Source organism: Coturnix japonica, chromosome 36 (genome assembly GCF_054131305.1).
Source record: "Coturnix japonica strain WE chromosome 36, WE-NBRP24, whole genome shotgun sequence".
NCBI classification, from domain to species: Eukaryota; Metazoa; Chordata; class Aves; order Galliformes; family Phasianidae; genus Coturnix; species Coturnix japonica.
The window spans coordinates 3,161,514-3,181,576 of record NC_140698.1 but is presented as its reverse complement, the minus strand read 5'-3'; the positions used below and the strand labels follow the sequence as shown (position 1 = coordinate 3,181,576).

The following is a 20,063-nucleotide window of genomic DNA, read 5'->3' as shown; positions in this document are numbered from 1 at the left end:
AACTGGGAGAAACATCTAGCCGAAGCCACCAGGCTGGTAAACACCCGAAGATCAGCCAACCGAGACGGCCCTACACAATCCAACTCCCTGCAAACTGTGGAGGGAGACAAGGTTCCTGTGGTGCATGTAAAGAATATGCTGGGAAAAGCGGTTTGGGTCCTCCCAGCCTCTGGAAAGGGGAAACCCCTCCGCGGAACTGTCTTTGCACAGGGTCCTGGGTGCACCTGGTGGGTGATGCAGAAGGATGGGGATGTTCAGTGTGTGCCACAGGGAAATTTGATGCTGGGAGAGTGCAGCCTGTGATTCCATGTGTGTGTATATATATATATATATCTGTATGTACATATGTAATGCATGTTAACTACTGTTCTGTTTATATGTTGATAAAAGTTAGGCATGATGTGGTGATGTGTAATAAGGGGTGGAATGTTATGGTTTTGCAATTTGGTTGGTGTTGGTATTCCACATGAGAACACCATGCCTAATAATGGGAGTAAAGGGAACAAGTTTTTTTTCTGTGGACTGCCTTAAATGGGCATGTGGGGAGGGACACCGGAAGGGAAGTGGGGAAGGGGATGGGGTTGCTGCCCCATCTCCTTGTGAGGAGACAACGTGGTCGGAACTTCCTGCCTTCCACAGCTCCATCAGTGAGATTGGGGACTTGGTATTCTCTTTGTTGAAACTCTCTTGTTGTTGTTTAGCATTATTAGGTTATTAAACTGCCGTTCGTTCTCAGATCACGTTTTTCTCCTTCATTTTTTGTTAGACTCAATCGCAATCTCCCTTCCCTTCCCCTCTCCCAAAACGCATGTGGCCGGGCCGCGCCACGCAGTGCCGTACAGTGCCGCTAGAGAAAAGGGGAGGGGGGAGGGGGAATTTTGTTCCTGCTCCCCCAGGATTGTTCCCACTGTCCAGGAGTGAGCTCTAGAGAGATCTCTGTGACATTCTGTGATTCTGTGATCTACAAGAAATCATTGGCTGCACTCCCCCAACATCAAATTCCCTTGTGGTACACATTGAACATTCCTATTTTTGTGCAACACCCACCAAGTGCACCCAGGTCCCTGGGCAAAGACAGTACCCTGGAGAGGTTTGCCCTTTCCAGATGCTGGAAGGACCCAAACTGTTTTTCCCAATACGCTCTTTAGTTGTACTACAGGAACCTTATCTCCCTCCATGGTACGTGGGGAGCTGGATTGGTTAGGACCATTATGATTACTAGATCCTTGAGTGTTGACCAACCAGGTAGCTTCTGCTAAATGGTTCTCACAATTTTTTTACGTTCCGCCACCCATTGCTTTCAACATAGTTTTCAACAACCCGTTGAATCGTTCAGTCTTACCAGAAGCTGGTGCATGATAGGGAATATGGTAAATCCACTTAATGCCATGATTTTTGGCCCAAGTGGTTACAAGAGAATTTTTGAAATGAGTCCCATTATCTGATTCGATTCTTTCCGGAGTGCCATGCCGCCACAGTATTTGCTTCTCCAACCGTAATATGGTGTTTCTGGTGGTAGCATGGGGTACTGCGTATGTTTCGAGCCACCCAGTGGTTGCCTCCACCATGGTGAGTACATAACGCTTACCATTGCGAGATCGTGGCAAGGTGATATAATCAACCTGTTGTATTAGGCGAAATACGGGGATGTTATCGGGCTGTGACGTGACAGGCCCTTCCCCATATTCTGGAAGAATCTTGCTACGTGTAATACAGTAGGCGTAGACGAAGTGGACAAAGGTTATATAAGGTCGTGTGTGCTTCAATAAATCGCCATTTTACCACGCTACCACCTTGGTGTCACTTGGTAATTGGTCTAACTACTGCTTCAGTTGGAGGCGAGAGATCGTAAAGCCATTAACGATCATAAAGCCTTCAAATGGTGACCGCCGACGTGATTCGTCACGATTAGGCGTGATTAGGGACTTTTGGAGCAAGGTAGTTGTCTGCTAAACGGCAGCAGGATCCCACTGCGGTAGCGAATCCTCTCGTCGCGGAGTAGTGGAAGCCCAGGGTCGAAGAGGAGTGGCCATCACTCTTCGACAGGTGGGAGAGCGAGCTCGGAATCCCGGAATCTCGGAATCTCGGGGACCCCCAGGAACCTTCGGGGAAGCGCCAGGGAGCGGCCAGGAGAACTACGTTCGGCCGGGGCGACATGGAAGCCGTTATCAAGGTAATTCTTCACGCTTGCAAACTTCACTGTGGGAAACAGGCTCCTTCCAAAAAGGAGGTAACAGCAGTTCTTTCACTGCTGGAAAAGGAAGGGCTTTTAACAAACCCGTCTGATTTATACAATCCTGGCAGATGGGATGGAATTACGGCCGCACTATCTCAAAGGTCGCTGGCCACTCGAAAAGTATCAGAATTCAAAGTATGGGGACTTATCTTGGAGGCGCTGAAAGCAGCACGGGAGGAGAAGCTAGCAAACCAACGTGCTAGAGACATTCTGGGTTTGGAGACGGGGGGAGGCCGGGGGGGGAGTCTTGACTCTCTTACAGATTCAGTGCAAGGCAAGATGGCGCCGGCTCCCCCGAACACATCTGTTCCTTCGCCTAAGACGGACATTCCAGAAGGCAGCCCTGAACAGGAGGACACCCCGCCTCCGCCCCCCTATCCTAACTCCTCGTATCCTTCATTGGACGCCTACAGGGATGAAGGGGGAGGGAAGCCCCTCGAGGAATGCGATGTTGCTACTGTACCTGATAAGAACAAGGACAAGGGAGAGAGAAAGGGGGGAGGCATGGTGGTGCCACCAGAGCTGAAAGGAGGAGGTGTGGTCCCACCAGAGCTGAAAGGGGGAGGTGTGGTGTCACCGGGGAAAAGTGTAAGGAGGGGTGGTACTTCTTTGCTGTCGGGTCCCGCCTGTTGCTGTGCGTATGCCCAGAAAGGGGGGGATCGTGCCAACCCATGTGATAGTGAAGGTGAATGTGGGTGTGATGATTTCATGTGGCCCGCCCAAGGGGCTGGCCAAGCCGCCCAAGGTGCCGCCCAGGGGGGATGTGGCCCCACGGCACCCGTACCGTGGAGCCCACCCACTTTCACTGATTGGGCCCAGACAAGGGAGGACCTCCAGACAGCCGACCCGGAAACAACAGCTTTTGCCCTCCCGATAATAGTGAAACAGGATGGTCCGGCTTGGACCCCTCTGGATTCCAAGGCGATTACTCGCCTTGCAGAGTTAGTTAAGAACAAGGGCTTGCGTTCTCCGGTAACTATGTCAGCAATTGAGGCTCTCATGGCCTCGAGTCTCCTGCCGTACGATGTGGTCAGTCTCATGAGGGTGATTCTTGAGCCCGTGCAGTACACGCTGTGGTATGATGAATGGAATAGATTGCTTCAGGCTGTTGTCGCTGAGGCAGCTCGTAATAACAATCATCCGGCTAATGCGCATACAGGTCAGGGCCGTGGAGCTAGGGTTGAAAGAACTACTCTCTTGCGCCTTCAGGGACTAGCAGATGGTATGGTGGGGTCCCCGGAGGATCAAGCAAGAGGGCTGAGAGAGGGGGAGTTAGCTGCGCTTACAAAGGCAGCCTTTCAGGCTCTGCTGACAGTGGCTAAAGTTGCGGAGCCTGTGCTCCCGTGGTCCGACATCAAACAGGAGCCTTCTGAGTCATTTTCTGATTTTGCTAATCGCTTGATTCGTGCCATTGAAGGGTCTGACCTCCCGAAGGGAGTCCAGCCTTTGGTTGTGATAGACTGTCTCAAGCAAAAGTCGCTCCCGGACGTTCAGCAGATAATTAGGGCAGCTCCTGGAACTTTGAACACCCCAGGGGAGATTATCAAATATGTGCTAGATCATCAGAAAAATACTCCCTCCAATAATGATGGCTTGGCAACTGCCGTGCAGGGAATGGCTGCCGAAGTCAGCTCTGCGATTAAATCTGCAGTGATGATGGCAGCTCGCACCGGGGATGAGAAGGGAAAAGGTCCGTGTTTCAAGTGTGGGCAGCATGGTCATTTTAAAGCACAATGCCCCAAGAAAGCTGGGCAGAGCAAGCCGCAAGGAAAACGTTGTCAGTTGTGCAATGGGGTTGGACATGTTGCGCGTCACTGTCGAAAATTTGAGGTTTTGCCGCAGGGAAACTGGAACGGGAGGGTGCCAGCGGCCCAGGGCCCCTTCCCGCTTCATTAAAATGGGCCAAGCGTGTTGACCACACGGTGGCGCTGACCATGGATCTAGGTGATAGGCCATTGGTGAGGGTCATGATGACGTTGGACCCTGGAGTGCCTACACTAGGTCCTAGGACGGTGTACCTTACAGCTTTGTTGGACTCTGGTGCAGATGTTACTGTTATTGCAGAGCGCGATTGGCCATTCCAGTGGCCAAAGGTTGCAACATCAAAGGTCCTGATAGGGGTGGGGGGTGAAATGACCACCTCTGTGTCGGATGCGGAAGTGGGAATTTCAATCATCAATCGAGATGGCTCAATAGAAAAAACGGTTTTCATCACCCCCAATATAGCTCCGATCAGGGGATCTCTGCTAGGCAGAGATCTTCTTCTTCTCATTGGGTTACGGCTGACAAATTTATCCTAAGGGCCACTGTCCACCACTTGGCGCTGCAGCATGCGATTCCGCTGCGTTGGAAACAGGATACATCTCCTGTTTGGGTGGATCAGTGGCCCATTCCTGCTAAAAAATTGGCAGCGCTCATACAGCTTGTTTCCAGAGAACTTGCACTAGGCCATATAGAGTCATCGCTTAGCAATTGGAACACGCCCATCTTTGTCATTCAGAAGGCCTCTGGATCGTTTCGGCTGCTCCACGATCTCCGAGCAGTCAATTCACAGATCATCCCCTTTGGTCCTGTCCAGCAAGGGGGACCTTTGTTGTCAGCAGTCCCACAGGGATGGCCTCTGATGGTCATTGATCTAAAGGATTGTTTCTTCTCTATCCCATTGGCTAAACAGGATAGGGAAGCCTTTGCATTCACAGTTCCGGTTGTAAATAATCGAGAACCAGCTCAGAGGTACCAGTGGAAGGTTCTTCCGCAAGGTATGGTCTGTTCACCTACGATCTGTCAACTTGTGGTGAGCAGAGTCATAGAACCAGTGAGAAAGGCACTGCCAGGATGCCAAATCGCCCATTACATGGATGATTTGCTGCTTGTTGCACCTGATGATGCTCAGTTGAAAACGTTGGAGGGGCAGATCGTCCGCACCCTCATCTCTGCAGGGTTTGTGATCTCTCAGGAAAAGATCCAGAGAGAACCAGGGATTGAATTCCTGGGCTATAAATTTGGATCTTCCACAGTAATCCCGGAGGGGCTGGAGATTAAGCCTCAAATTACAAACTTATGGGATGTGCAGAAGTTGGTGGGGGCACTGCAATGGGTGAGGAATGCCATTGGCATCCCTCCGCGCCTCATGAAACCTTTCTATGATCAACTGAAGGGATCAGTCCCACAAGAGGAGAGGCATTGGAATCCAGAGATGGAGTCAGCCTGGCAGGAGATACTGTCAGCCTGCTCCACCAATGCCCTTGCCAGGTGGGAACCTGATCGCCCGTTGGAGGCTGCGGTCACTAGGTGCCAGCATGGTTCAGCTGCAGTGATTGGGCATGCTTTGAACTCTCGGCCACGCCCACTGTCATGGTTATTTTCTGCTCAGCCGGTGAGAGCATTTACCACATGGCTAGAACAGCTGTCATATTTGCTGCGAAAGGCTCGCCTCACTGCGATCAGAGCTTTCGGGAAGGACTTGGAAGTCATCTATTTACCAGGAGCTTTTCGAAATGTGCAACCTCTGCCAGATGAGGTGTCATTGGCTGTTTATGACTTCAGCGGAAAGTTTTGCTATTCAGACTCACTGCCAATTTTTGAACTGGCAAAACCCCTCCAGATATCATTGCGACACAGGGTCCTGGACACCCCTGTGAACGGTCCTACAGTCTTCACTGATGCTTCGTCATCAACGGGCCAGGGGGTGGCTGTGTGGCAAACAGTTGAGGGTGGCTGGAGTTACAAGATGATAACAGACAAGACAGCAAGTGTTCAGATGCTCGAAGCTAGGGCTATGGCAGTGGCACTACATCTTTGGCCCACAAAGCCTTGCAATGCTGTCACGGATTCTGTGTTCGTGGCAAAAATGCTGCTACGGATGGGAAAGGAAGGGCAACCGAGTACAGCAGCTGCAGCCCTGTTAGAGGATGCTTTAGCTATCAGGGTTGCACCCGTTGCCATCCTTCATGTTCGTAGCCACTCTGAGGTGCCAGGTTTCTTTACAGCAGGAAACGACATGGCTGATCGGATAGCAGGGAACCAGGTGTGCACTTTGCAGGAAGCTCGTGATCTTCATTCAGCACTTCACATAGGGGCCAAGGCACTGGCTCGAGCCTGTTCTATCCCGATTACAGTCGCTAGGGAGGTAGTGCAAACCTGCCCTCACTGTAATTCTGCGCCAGCTTTAGGAGCGGGGGTTAATCCTCGTGGTCTCGCTCCATTAGACGTCTGGCAAACAGACTTCACAATGGAACCACGGATGGTCCCACGACAGTGGCTGGCTGTGACTATTGACACGTCCTCTACCGTCATTGTAGCCACACAACATGGTCGTGTCAGTTCTACAGCAGCACAACACCATTGGGCCACGGCTATAGCAGTTTTGGGAATGCCGCGCCACATAAAAACAGACAATGGTTCTTGCTTTATTTCGCGTTCGTCCAAAGATTGGTTAGCTCGCTGGAATATCACACACACCACAGGCATTCCGGGAAATTCGCAGGGCCAAGCTATCATCGAAAGGGCTAACCGCCTCCTCAAGGAAAAGATTCGTGTCCTTGGGGAGGGGGAAGGCTATTCGGGAAAGATCCCAGTATCACAACAAGGGGAAATCTTGGCCCGCGCACTGTATGCACTAAATCACTTTGAGCGAGGAGAAAATTCCAGGACCCCCACCCAGAAACATTGGCGGCCAAGAATCATTGAAGAAGGCCCGCCAGTAAAGATCAAGGTGGATAATGGGTCCTGGGAGTCGGGATGGTCCATACTAGTCTGGGGAAGGGGGTACGCAGCAGTAAAATGCAAAGGCACAGGAGACATACGTTGGGTGCCATCGAGAAAAATTAAGCCAGAGGTTGGTGGTGAAAAAGAAAATGTCAGGGAAATAACAAGAGCTGAGTATCCTCTTCCAGGACCTCTTGATCGGCCGCCCAAGGAATCCTGAACTGGTGGAGCGCAGAAGAAGATCTTTCATCTGGATACCGAAGAAATTCTTGAGACTCAAGAACCCAAAGGACCCAGAGAAACAACCCCTGCTGCCAACGAGAGACACCATTTTGATGCTGCTATGTCTTTTGTCTTTATGTTGGTCGCCGGTGGGGGGTGTTCACTTGATCCAACAACCTGGGAATCTGTGGGTTACTTGGGCGAAACAAACAGGCAGGACGGATTTCTGTCTTAGCCTGCAATCAACCACCTCGCCATTTCAAACATGTTTAATTGGGATTCCTATATGGGGGAACTCCTCTGAGTTTCAGGGATACGTAAGATCATATAATCCCATACAAGATCCATGCAGAGAATTCTACGCACTAACAGCTATTAACATCACACGTAGAGATTTAGGGAATGACACTGTAATCCTTGCCAGCAAAAGGATAGCATGTGTTGTTTGTACACTGAATGTCACTCTTCCTTGGGATCCCCAAGAGCTGCAGATATTGGGGTCTCAACAGGTACCTAACGATACATGGGATAAAGAGGGAGGCTATTGGTGGTCTCCTGGATGTATTGGCTTTGCAAGATTTAACCACGAGAGGAGCCGTTCAAATATTTTAGATCTTCTCACACCTCAAGGTCCTTATTGGAATGCACGGAAAAATAGATCAGATCCATTCACTACCGTCTATCCACACAATACAGAGCTATTTACCTGGGAAGGGTCATATTGTGGCTTCCTTCCAAACACATCCACACCTAGGGAAAATAGTAGTTATTGTCTGCCTGAACATTGGGTGAGTAACCCTGGTGTCATTAATGTGTCGAGGCCTGATGGTTCTCAACGGGGAATAAATTGTAATCTCAGCAGCAAGTATGCAAAAGGCTGCTGTTTTGAACCCAGGGCAAAAGAACAGGGGCTAGAAAAATACATCTGGAACAACTCCACTGCGAAAGCACTGCCACCGGGTATATTCTTGATTTGTGGTGACCGTGCATGGCAAGGTATACCATCAAATGCAGTGGGAGGACCTTGTTATTTGGGACGGTTAACCATCTTGTCCCCACGAGCCCTCGACTGGGTGCGCCTGACCAGAAACATGACGAAATCTCGGAAGAGACGGAGCATTCACACACTGGCATCGGACTGTGGTGACAAAGTTCAACTTTGGGGACCAACAGCAAGGATTTTTGCATCTATTTTTGCACCAGGAGCAGCTGCAGCGCAGGCGCTAAAAGAGATAGAGAGACTCGCTTGCTGGTCCGTGAAACAAGCTAACATGACTTCCACACTGCTGAGTGAGCTACTTGAAGACACTGACAGTATTAGACATGCTATGCTTCAAAACAGAGCAGCAATTGATTTCTTGCTTCTCGCACAGGGTCATGGTTGTAAAGACTTTGATGGGATGTGTTGTTTTAACTTGAGTGATCATAGTAAGTCGTTGCACGAGAAGCAGGAGGTGAAGAGGCTGAAGAAGAGGAGGAAGGTGCTAAGGAAGAATCAGAAGAAGGCAAAGAAGGTGAAGAGGAAGATGGAGAGATATTGTTGCGTATTGTAACGGGTTAAGCCTTTTAAGCATGGGGAGGGGGAAATGTTGTATTAGGCGAAATACGGGGATGTTATCGGGCTGTGACGTGACAGGCCCTTCCCCATATTCTGGAAGAATCTTGCTACGTGTAATACAGTAGGCGTAGACGAAGTGGACAAAGGTTATATAAGGTCGTGTGTGCTTCAATAAATCGCCATTTTACCACGCTACCACCTTGGTGTCACTTGGTAATTGGTCTAACTACTGCTTCAGTTGGAGGCGAGAGATCGTAAAGCCATTAACGATCATAAAGCCTTCATCAACCTGACATGCCTCTCCATTATTTATACTTTAGCCATCGCCCTTCCCCCCAACAAGGTTTCATCCTCTAGGCTTGTTTAATTATAGCGCATATTTCACAGTCATGAATAACCTGAGCAATAGCGTCCATAGTTAAGTCCACCCCTCGGTCTCTGGCTCACTAATATGTTGCATCCCTTCCTTGATGACCTGAAGTCTCATGGGCCCACCGAGCTAGAAATAATTCACCCTTGTTCTGCAAGTCCAAGTCTATTTGAGCCACCTCAATTTTGGCAGCTCGATCAACCTGATGGTTATTTTTATGTTCTTCAGTAGCCTTACTTTTAGGCACGTGAGCATCTACATGGCGCACCTTTACAACAATGTTCCTTATTCAGGCAGCAATGTCTTTCCACAGTTCAGCAGCCCAAACAGGTTTACCCCTTTGTTGCCAGTTATCATCTTCCCACTGTTGCAACCACCCCCATAAGGCATTTGCCACCATCCATGAATCAGTACAAAGATGAAGCATTGGCCACCTCTCCCATTCAGCCACATCTAAAGCCAGCTGAACAGCCTTTACCTCTGCAAATTGACTTGATTCTCCTATACCTTCAGTGGCCTCTGCAACTTGTCGTGAGGGGCTCCACACAGCAGCTTTCCATCTGCGATGCTTCCCTACAATACGACATGATCCGTCTGTGAATATGGCAAATTTCTTTTCATTTTCTGGTAGCTCATTGTTTGGTGGTGCCTCTTTAGCACGTGATACCTCTTCTGTAGGTGGTGTTTCAATTTTTTTTACTCTCAGGCCAGTCCATGATCACTTCTAGAATTCCAGGAAGGCTGAGTTTTCCCATTTGAGCTCGTTGAGTAATTAATGAAATCCACTTACTCCAAGTGGCATCAGTAGCATGATGGGTGGAGGGAACCTGTCCTTTAAACATCCAGTTTATTACTGGCAAGCGAGGTGCTAGAAGAAGCTGAACCTCTGTCCCAACTACTTCAGAAGCAGCCCGAACCCCCTCATACACGGCTAAGATTGCCTTCTCAGTTGGAGTGTAGCGCTCCTCAGACCCTTTATATGATCAACTCCAAATTCCTAGGGGTCAGCCTCGGGTCTCTCCTGAGGCTCTTTGCCACAAACTCCAGGTGGGACCTTTCTCTCCAGCAGCAGTGTAGAGGATGTTCTTCACATCCTGTCCCGTCCGTACTGGCCCCAAGGCCACGGCACGGGCTATCTCTTGTTTTATCTGCTCAAAAGCCTGCTGCTGTTCAGGACCCCATGGGAAATTATTTTTCTTCCGTGTTACCTGATAGAGGGGGCTCACTATGTGGCTGTAGTTTGGGACATGCATTCTCCAAAAGCCCACTACACCCAGAAAAGATTGTGTCTGTTTTGTTGGTGGGCAGAGACATAGCAGTGATTTTGTCAGTCACATCTGCTGGGATGTGACGACGTCCATCTTGCCATTTTATACCTAGGAACTGGATTTCCTGGGCAGGCCCCTTCAACTTGCTATGCTTAATGGCAAAACCAGCTTGCAAAAGAATTTGGATTATCTGTTTCCCTTTCTTGAAAACCTCTGCTGCTGTATGGCCCGACACCACAATGTCATCAATATACTGCAAGTGCTCAGGAGCATTACCCTGTTCCAAGACGGCTTGGATCAACCCATGGCAAATGGTTGGGCTGTGCTTTTACCCTTGAGGTAAATGGTTCCAGGTATACTGAATACCTCTCCAGGTAAAAGCAAACTGTGGTCTACATTTTGCAGCCAATGGGATGGAAAAGAAGGCATTAGCAATGTCAGTGGTGGCATACCACCTAGCTTCTTTTGACTCCAATTCATACTGGAGTTCTAGCATGTCTGGTACAGCAGCACTTAATGGAGGTGTGGCCATATGGGGCTGTTAAAAGGCGAGTGAGTTTTGCTATTCACTCCCTGATTCTCTAATTGGCGAATTAGCTTGTGAATGGGGAGCAGTGAGTCCCTATTGGTGCAGTACTGCTGTCTGTGAACCACTTTGGTGGCAATTGGTACCTCTTGGTCTTTTACCTGGAGCAACCCCACAGCAGAAGGATCATCTGACAGACCAGGTAAAGCTGACAGCTGCTTAACACCGTTTGTGTTAACAGCAGCTATCCCAAAGGCCCATCGATACCCCTTGGGATCCTTAAAATATCCCATCCTATGGTAATCGATTCCCAGTATACATGGAGCCTCTGGACCAGTCACAATTGGTTGTCTCTGCCAGTTTTTACCAGTGAGGCTTATTTCTGCCTCCAACATAGTCAATGCTTGGGAACCCCCAGTCACTCCATGGATATATACTGGTTGTGTCCCTTGGTGACTTGAGGGCATTAGGGTGCATTGTGCACCAGTTTCCACAAAGGCCTTATATTTCTGTGGTTGAGATGCACCAGGTTACTTAATCCACACAGTCCAGTATACTCTATTGTCCCTTTTCCCCCCCCTGGCTGGGGGCAGGGCCCCTCTATTGTTTACCTCTGCGGCTTGCAGCAACTGGAATTTTCCCCCTTTTGGAAGAGTTCACCTTGGTGTTTGTTTTGCATTGTAATTCTTTCACTCATGCCTGAAGTGCAGAAGTGGATGAATTTACACCACTTCTTCATGTCCTCCCCATGACTACAAAGGAAATACAACAAAGGCTAGACGTGTAGTCTTATCGTTGTCATTTGCTTGAATACAAGGTGTTTTATCGTTGTCATTTGCTTGAATACGAGGACGTCTCTTTTTTATGGTTGAGATTTTCGATGATACAGGTCGAGAGGAAATCATGTTGTTTAGCTTTCTCAATAGGCGATCGTGGAAATCCTGGTCTCCATCATCTGGTATCACCATGGATTCATCTACATCAGGCACATTTGACAATTTGTCAATAATATCACTTTGTGTTCCCTCCATTTTGTTTAATCTTTCCACAATGGCTGAAGTGTAAAGATTAACTTCTGTAGCGCTTATAAATAATTCAAATTTCTGAAATCTGCTAATTAGTTCATTCACCAGGGGTTTCCTTTCCCCTTTGCCATATACAAATGCAGGTGCACTGACATGCTTTTCTGGAGCCGCCTTTGTAAAGTCACGCCACATTTGTCGTGGAACACGGACTGCTTCAGGATCATGTAATTGGTTTGGATCGCTACAATTGAAGTGGGAGCTGTATAGCATTTCCACCAGAGCACTTTCTCTCAAAAAATGGATACCTTTCTCTATATCAGTCCATTTCTTTCTCTCAGGCTCCAAGTGCCGTTTAAAGGGGAATCTATCTCTTACCACTATCAACATCCACTTCCAGAGGGTGTAGGATCTTGGCATGTGCTAGTACCTCTGTCCACACGTGAGTCCCTGGAAATGCCACCCAGTTTGCGAGCTTCACTACCATCTAGCCACGCACTGCTGGCACCATTGTCCCAGCTTCAAAGTAATCAAGTGACCATATGTTCTTTTGGCTGACGTGTGAAATCCTTTCTTAGATCCCGAATTTCACTCATTTTAAAAGATCAATCAATAATGGTTGTAATAGTTTGCTCGCCTTTTGCTCTATCAAGAGTCCCAGGTGTTGATGGTGACAACTGTGTTGATGAGGCCACCCCATCTAAAATTTTGGACTTAAGAATTTCTCGTAAAGAAAATCTAGCTTTTGGCTCCTCTTCTTCTTTTGACTCTGACTCTTCTATTATTTCCTTCTGGTAAACCTCTTTTTTTTTCCTCTCTCCTAACTTCCTCTGCTCCTCTAACATCTCTGCTCCTCCAACTTCCTCTGCTCTTCTGACTCCCCCTGCTCTTCTGACTCCCCTTGATCTCCTAACTCCCTCAGCTCTTCTAACTCCTTCTGCATTTTCTCTGACTGAGTTGAAACTCGTTTTGTTTTTCGCCCTCTTACAGGGGCAACCAACATTGTATCTGGTGCCCCCGATGGTTGGATAAATTGAACTACATGTGCCCCCAGTGGCTGTTCAAATTGGACTACATGTGCCCCCAATAGTTGGTTAAATATATTCAGCTCACCCCAGAGGGCACATAGCTGGTTTTGGAGAGTGTTCCGCTCATACTGGATGGCACTGAGCTCAGTCTGGAGGCTGTCGTAGTTGGACTGGAGGGTGTCGCACTCGGATTGGATGGTTTTACACTCGAACTGGAGGATGTTATTCTTAGACTGGAGGGTGTTGTGCTCAGTCTAGAGAGTGTTGTACTCGGTCCGGAGGGCATTGTGCTCAGTCTGGAGAGTGTTGTGCTCGGACTGGAGAGTGCTGTGCATAGACTGGAGGGTGTCGAGTTTGGATTGCATACGCTCATTCTCGGCCCTGAGACTCTCTCTCTCAACCTCAAAATCTTCCCTCTCAGGAATGGTATTGAATAAGGCCCGATAAGCATTAGCTAGGCCCCAAGTCATTTGTGCCTCCTTAGATCTGCCTGAGCCACAACATTCCTGTCTCAAATATGCGGTCAAACTCTCAGGATTCTTTAAGTGTTCAGGAGTAAAGCTCCATGACACTAAAGATGTCTGTCTTCTAAAAGTCTCTCCAAAGTCTCTCCACACTCCCTGCCACTCAGTATTCTCTGATTCTATGGAAGACTTCCTCCTGATGTAACAAATGTAATAAATCCAAGAACCAATAAGTTAAAAAGTCAACAGTAAGTTCAGGGAGATTGACAGTGTGTTCAACTGGGCCAAATGGTCATTCGAAGACTGCTTAAAGGGTGCAAAGAAAAAAGGAGGAGCACGCTCAAAAACCACCATTTCTGTACTATTAGTTGCATTAGTTGCTCCCTCTGGAGCTGTATACAGATACCAAGTAAGCATTGCTAACCATGCTTTCAATCAATTATACATTTCTATAGCTCCATAGGAAAAAGTGGCTAGCTTAAACAACATCCAATATGTTTGGAGCATCTCAAAAGAGGAACTAATGAGACGCAGTCCCTTGTAAAAAGAATTTAATAGAGGAAAATAATTTTTTTTTTCCTTTTTTTTTTCTCCAATATAGAGGAAAAAAAGTAAAAAGTCATAGCTCAAAAGTGTTTACTAATAATCCGAGGTATTGGCCATCCGCCCAGATTCAGGAATTTAAAGTTTATAAAACTTTATATATATATATACTTTATATATAAAACACCCTTGCCATTTGCCCCCGTGAGCTACCATCCAGTTGCTGAGAAGCCAGGGAAACACTTCTCTCCCTGGCCAGCCTGTGTGGATTGATCCAGCCAACCTGAGGCCAGCTTCCCTCGCCTTAATGAAATCCCTTAACAAATACCCTTGGGAGGCTCAGGACACCCCCAAAAAGGAATCTAAAATTAACACTTGCTGGGTTATTCCCTCATTTTAACCATATGAACAAAGCCCCCAAAAGGGCGAGTTGGGGTCTTGTTCTATTTCAAAGAAGATCCCCGCGGGACCTTGACTGAACACAGAATGGCTGAGAGCTGCCTTTACCCATTTGTGTGTTGTGACAGAAAAACCAAAGATTTGACCGTGCCGGAATCTTGAATATACCTCTGTGTCACATGTTCTGGTGTCATAGTATTATATCTTGGTTTGTTGTGGTTGTGGGTTGTGATTTATATCAGTCCTTGCATCTGCTCAACTCCACCATTGGGCTCAGGGTGTTTTCAGCTCATCCTGTCTTTCCAGTGCTCTTTGCACAGTGACACCATCCCTTCTGAGCCCTTCTGTCACCCCTTTTGGTCAAACAGGTGATGATTTGGGTGGAACTCATCCACGGTGCTTCCAAATTGCCAACCAACTGGGAAATGAGCCAAGGGACCCACCTGATATCTGTTAGGTGTGCTCAGAAAATAAGCGCTTCGTAAAGCCCTTGGCACTGTCGCTGTTCAGTGTCACATCAGTCCAGGAGCAGCATCCAAAACGTGGCTGTTGGAAATGGTCTGAGTGTTGGTAAGAGATGTGTGTGTTTGTGGGATTACCCCCCTGATGGTTCTTACCGTGGGGTGTCCTACACACTGCCCTTTGAGAAGTTCAGCAGACCACCACAGTTGTTGAACTTCCAAACCAGCATTTCTATCTCTCAGCATTTGAACTGGTTTGGAAATGCTTGAGTGGAAAGTTCTCGATACACTGAATCACCTTTGAGAACAGTGCATGGTGTCACGGTGTTATCTAGATCAGTCTCTGTCCGTGACGGGGGGCAGTAGACCCGTGGGCCCCCCGGCCCCTGACAAACAGGAACAGAATAAGGGAAAGGGGTAGAGAGATGGGAGCTGGGCTCAGGGAAACAAACAGAGAAGCGGCAATGATCTAAGGAGGAAAACTTATTTGACTAATTACAATCTATTTGAAATTGAAGCTAATCAATCAAGCGAAATAAAAGAGAGAGGTTTCCCACTAGCTGCCAGTCAGTGAGAGAGAGAGAGAGCTAGCGACACTTCCGTGACGTGTTTCCCTCTCTGACTGTGAGGTCCTCTGGGACGTCTAGTTCTTCTTCTCTGAGCTCCACATGGTGTTATGATGCAGAATACCAATAGCAAAGATGACAAAACCATGACAAGGGTAGAGAGGACTTGCAGAGAGAAGTGAGAACGAGTTGGTACATAAAGCATAACAAGAACAAGTGCCTGATTGTGCACCTGGGTAGAGGCAACCCTGGACATACACACTGACTGGATATGGAACACTGGAGAGAAGTCTGACTGGAAAGGACTGGGAGCACAGGAAACAAGTTCTTGCTAGGTGGGTAATGGAAAGGACCATCCCTGTCTGCTCTGCACTGCTGCAGCCTCACCTGGAGCACTGGGTGCACTTCTGGGCACCACAGAATAGAAAGGACATCAAACTATGGGATGGTGTGCAAAAGAGGGCACTGGAACTGAGAGATCTGAAGTTCAGAGTTTCAGTGGGATTGACTGCTTGTTCAGACTGGCCTTTCTCACATCCCACATCCTGTGATGAGAAACAGGGCACACATGGGACATGAACTTCACAGCATCCTTGCACCCCATGCAGAGCCTGGGATCTTCTGTCCCCATGTCTTTCATTTAACATTATACACAGCTCCATCCCACTGCCCCAGGAAGGGTCCTGAGCCAACATGAGAGACCAGATCTCCCTGCCGACGGTCAAGGGGTCAGGAATCATAAGGCAAAGGAGGGGTTTCTCAGCATCAGAGCTACCATGCCTGTGCCTTTGCCTGCCTGTAGTCATGGCTTCCAATTATCTGCTCTAACAAGTCCCTTGGGAAGCTTGCTTGGTAATGTTCCTCAGTGGGCCCATTAATACTCCAAGAAACTTCACTGTTACTTCTGACTTTGTCTTGCTGAGTACTCTGTGTAAACTTCTCTCTGCACTGGAGGTTGATGCACTCAGCATCACATGTGCCCTGGATCCCATTATAACCTAATGAGCCTCTTGTGCCTTGTGCCTTCCTGTTCTCTTCTTCAGGTTTTCAGAACTTGTTCATCAAAATGCAGAGGTATCTGGAGAGAGCTTAAAGAGGAAGAATCCAAAATACATTTATTGTCTGTTTATTTATAGTTGGGTTTAAAGAAGATACTAAAGCAGCACTGTACAACTCTTTGTGAACATCTGTGCAGAACGAGAGGAATCCCAGCACCTGTGGGTCTGTGAGGAACTGAATCCCATTTAAGCCCCAGGGTTTCCATCTGGGGACGAGGTGCCTGTACTGCCTCAGCTGGATCACTGCCCTGCACAGGGGAAGTCCAACCCTCCCTGTCCTTGTCTGGGTGCCCTTTGTGTTTTATCAAACGATCTCTGGTAGCACTCCCCATATGTCTCCAATCAGTCATGGACCACTGGACATGTGGTGGTTAATTGAGCGGATTTCAAAGCAAACTCATGAAACTGTTGTCTTTCAGGAGCTGATGGCCATGAGGACCCAGGGATGTGTCAGGGGAGATGAGTGGGAAGGATAAAAATGACATCATCTGCTGCTTGCTTGTCTGAGCTCCTGGGACACAGGGAGCTCATAAAAGATTACAGAGCTGCAGAGAGACAGCTGTGCTCAAGAGCAGCTCTTGTGCACAGCACAGCCTGCAGGTGACAGAAGGAAAGAAGAGAAAGGGGAGAGTGCTTGCAGGATGTGCACTGTGTGAGTGGGCTGTGAGCTCACTGCAGGAGCATTGCTCACAGACCAAGACATGGTAAGTGTCACTGCTGACCGTGATCTGCTTGTCATAGAGTGTTAACTAAACTTAGACATCCCATAGCAGATCTGGCTGCAGGCACTGCAAGTTTCTTTATTGCGGAAAAAGCCTGCTGCTCCAGCTGAAGGCTTCCATGCTGCAGTGTCAGAGCACAACAATGAGGGCTGTGTGTCCCAGCACGGCTGCAGGCTGTGCAGCTGGGGCTGCAGGCTGGTGCCCAGGGCTGTCCTGTAGAGCAGGGTCCCTGCTGTGCACCAGGGGCTGTGTGCTGGGTATGCAACTCTGCCGCCTGCCAGGCTCAGCACTCAGCCTGCCCGGGGAACTGCTCAGGGTGCTGCAGGGAGACGTGTGAGGGGAAGGAGCCCCCCAGCAGCACTTGTGCTGCCACAGCTGCTGCCTGGGGCAGGGGATCACAGCTCCACTGCACAACTGAATATTTGTGAGGGCCATTTGCAAGTGGGCAGCCAAAGTAGCGATTTTCTATTTCTTGTTTGGAAGAAAGGGAAAAGGATTGGAAGCAGAAATCTAAAAGGGGCTGTCAAATATAAACACAGCTTTGAGACTCCCAATTCTTCTTCAGTCAATTGCTTGTTTTGTGAACTGTCACAAGTGACGTGTTTTCAGCCACTCCTTTCACGAAAAGGACCCTTTCTAAGGGTTGAACTAGTTGAAATTATCATTTTTGTTGACAAGAATAATGCACTTACATTGCAAATAGGCTGGTTTCCTGAACAGAAAGTGAAGGGCACAAAGGTTGGGACTGAGGGCTTTAAGAGCAGTGAAGGTAAAGATATGAGACACGAAACAGATGAAATAATACAGGGAGATGGGATAAGATTAGAAGAGGAAAGCAAGGTTAAAGCTTCATATGCTCTTCTACTTACAGAATGCTGAACTTAATGAAATTCAATTATATTTGTTGTGCTAAATAAACATTCTCATAAAAGAATGAAAACATTTCATTGTACAGTAGAACAAGTGTCTCTGAGAACTGTCTGGACTTGTCATTATCTTCTGCACTCTGAGCAGGACTCCAAGCCCAACAACAGCAGATGACCAACAGCAGCTCCATCAGCGAGTTCCTCCTGCTGCCACTGGCAGACACGTGGCAGCTGCAGCTCCTGCACTTCTGGCTCTTCCTGGGCATCTACCTGGCTGCCCTCCTGGGCAATGGCCTCATCAGCACAGCCATAGCCTGCGACCGCTGCCTGCACACCCCCATGTACTTCTTCCTCCTCAACCTGGCCCTCCTCGACCTGGGCTGCATCTCCACCACGCTCCCCAAAGCCTTGGCCAACGCCCTCTGGGACACCAGGGCCATCTCCTATACAGGATGTGCTGCACAGCTCTTTTTCTTTACCTTCTTCCTCTCAGCAGAGTATTCCCTTCTCACCATCATGTCCTATGACCGCTATGTTGCCATCTGCAAGCCCCTGCACTACGGGACCTTGATGGACAGCAGAGCTTGTGCCACTATGGCAGCAGCTGCCTGGGGCGCTGGGGTTCTCAATTCCCTACTGCACACTGCCAGTACGTTTTCACTGCCTCTCTGCCATGGGAATGTTGTGAATCAGTTTTTCTGTGAAATCCCACAGATCCTCAAGCTCTCCCGCTCAGCCTCCTACCTCAGGGAAGTTGTGTTTCTCATTTTTACTATCAGTTTAGTCATTGGGTGCTTTGTTTTCATAGTTGTGTCCTATGTGCAGATCTTCATGGCCGTGCTGAGGATGCCCTCTGAGCAGGGACGGCACAAAGCCTTCTCCACGTGCCTCCCTCACCTGGCCGTGGTCTCCCTCTTTCTCAGCACTGTCCTTTATGCCTACCTGAAGCCCCCCTCCTTTTCCATTCCATCCATGGACCTCATGGTGGCAGTTCTGTACTCAGTGGTTCCTCCGACTCTGAACCCTGTTATCTACACCATGAGGAACAGGGAGATCAAGAACTCTCTCAGGAAGGTGTTGTAATAAGCACTATTCCAGCTTCCATAAAGTGTTCATCATCCTCATATGGTTCCCTGTGGTGGTTCTTTATCTTTTATGCATATTTGATTGTTATGGTTTTGCAATTTGGTTGGTGTTGGTATTCCACATCAGAACACCACGCCTAATAATGGGAGTAAAGGGAACAAGTTTTTTTTCTGTGGTCTGCCTTAAATGGGCATGTGGGGAGGGACACCGGAAGGGAAGTGGGGAAGGGGATGAGGTTGCTGCCCCGGCTCCCTGCGAGGAGACAACGTGGTCGGAACTTCCTGCCTTCCACAGCTCCATCAGTGAGATTGGGGACTTGGTATTCTCTTTGTTGAAACTCTCTTGTTGTTGTTTAGCGTTATTAGGTTATTAAACTGCCGTTCGTTCTCAGATCATGTTTTTCTCCTTCATTTTTTGTTAGACTCAATTGCAATCTCCCTTCCCTTCCCCTCTCCCTAAACGCACGTGGCCAGGCTGTGCCGCACAGTGCCGTACAGTGCCGCTAGAGAAAAGGGGGAGGGGGGATTTTTGTTCCTGCTCCCCCGGGTTTGTTCCCACTGTCCCGGAGTGAGCTCTAGAGAGAACTCTGTGACATTGACGGTTTGATTTTGTGTGATACAGAAATTTGCAGAAAAATGTTGCATATGATTTCATAGTTTTTTCTAACTCTTTTATATTTGCTAATTCCAAAAGTTCGTATAAACATTGAACCAGATTCCCTGAATAGGTTAAGGGATAAATAAAAGGCTTTCAGAGTAGACATATCTTTTTCACTTCCTGTCTTCCTACCTTGTCTGGGTCTGGGGGAGGTACAGCCATGGACAGCAGCACAATGGGCTCTTTTCATTCCTTCTCTATTTACCCTGCCACAGTGCTCTTAGGTCTTCTCATTTCTGCTGACCGGAAGGTCTTGTGTGTCTGACAGCAGTCCAGTTGTCTCTATAGCAGCACTCCGGGGCTG

At 48.4% G+C, this 20,063-nt stretch overlaps 1 protein-coding gene and 1 pseudogene across 2 annotated transcripts; both read left to right on the top strand.

The window, feature by feature from the left end:
* Positions 1-2,155: 2,155 nt before the first annotated feature.
* LOC146755117 (uncharacterized) lies at positions 2,156-8,918 on the top strand (annotated as a pseudogene). The gene is made up of 4 exons (XR_014938427.1): positions 2,156-4,524; positions 4,566-7,073; positions 7,132-7,303; positions 7,508-8,918. The product of XR_014938427.1 is annotated as an uncharacterized LOC146755117 (transcript).
* A 7,423-nt stretch (positions 8,919-16,341) lies between these two features.
* On the top strand, positions 16,342-19,308 carry LOC146755116 (olfactory receptor 14J1-like). The gene is made up of 2 exons (XM_085526393.1): positions 16,342-17,132; positions 18,165-19,308. The coding sequence occupies exon 2, from the start codon at positions 18,188-18,190 to the stop codon at positions 19,097-19,099; it is 912 nt and encodes a 303-aa protein (XP_085382519.1). The 5' UTR covers positions 16,342-17,132; positions 18,165-18,187; the 3' UTR covers positions 19,100-19,308.
* The last annotated feature ends 755 nt before the right edge of the window (positions 19,309-20,063 follow it).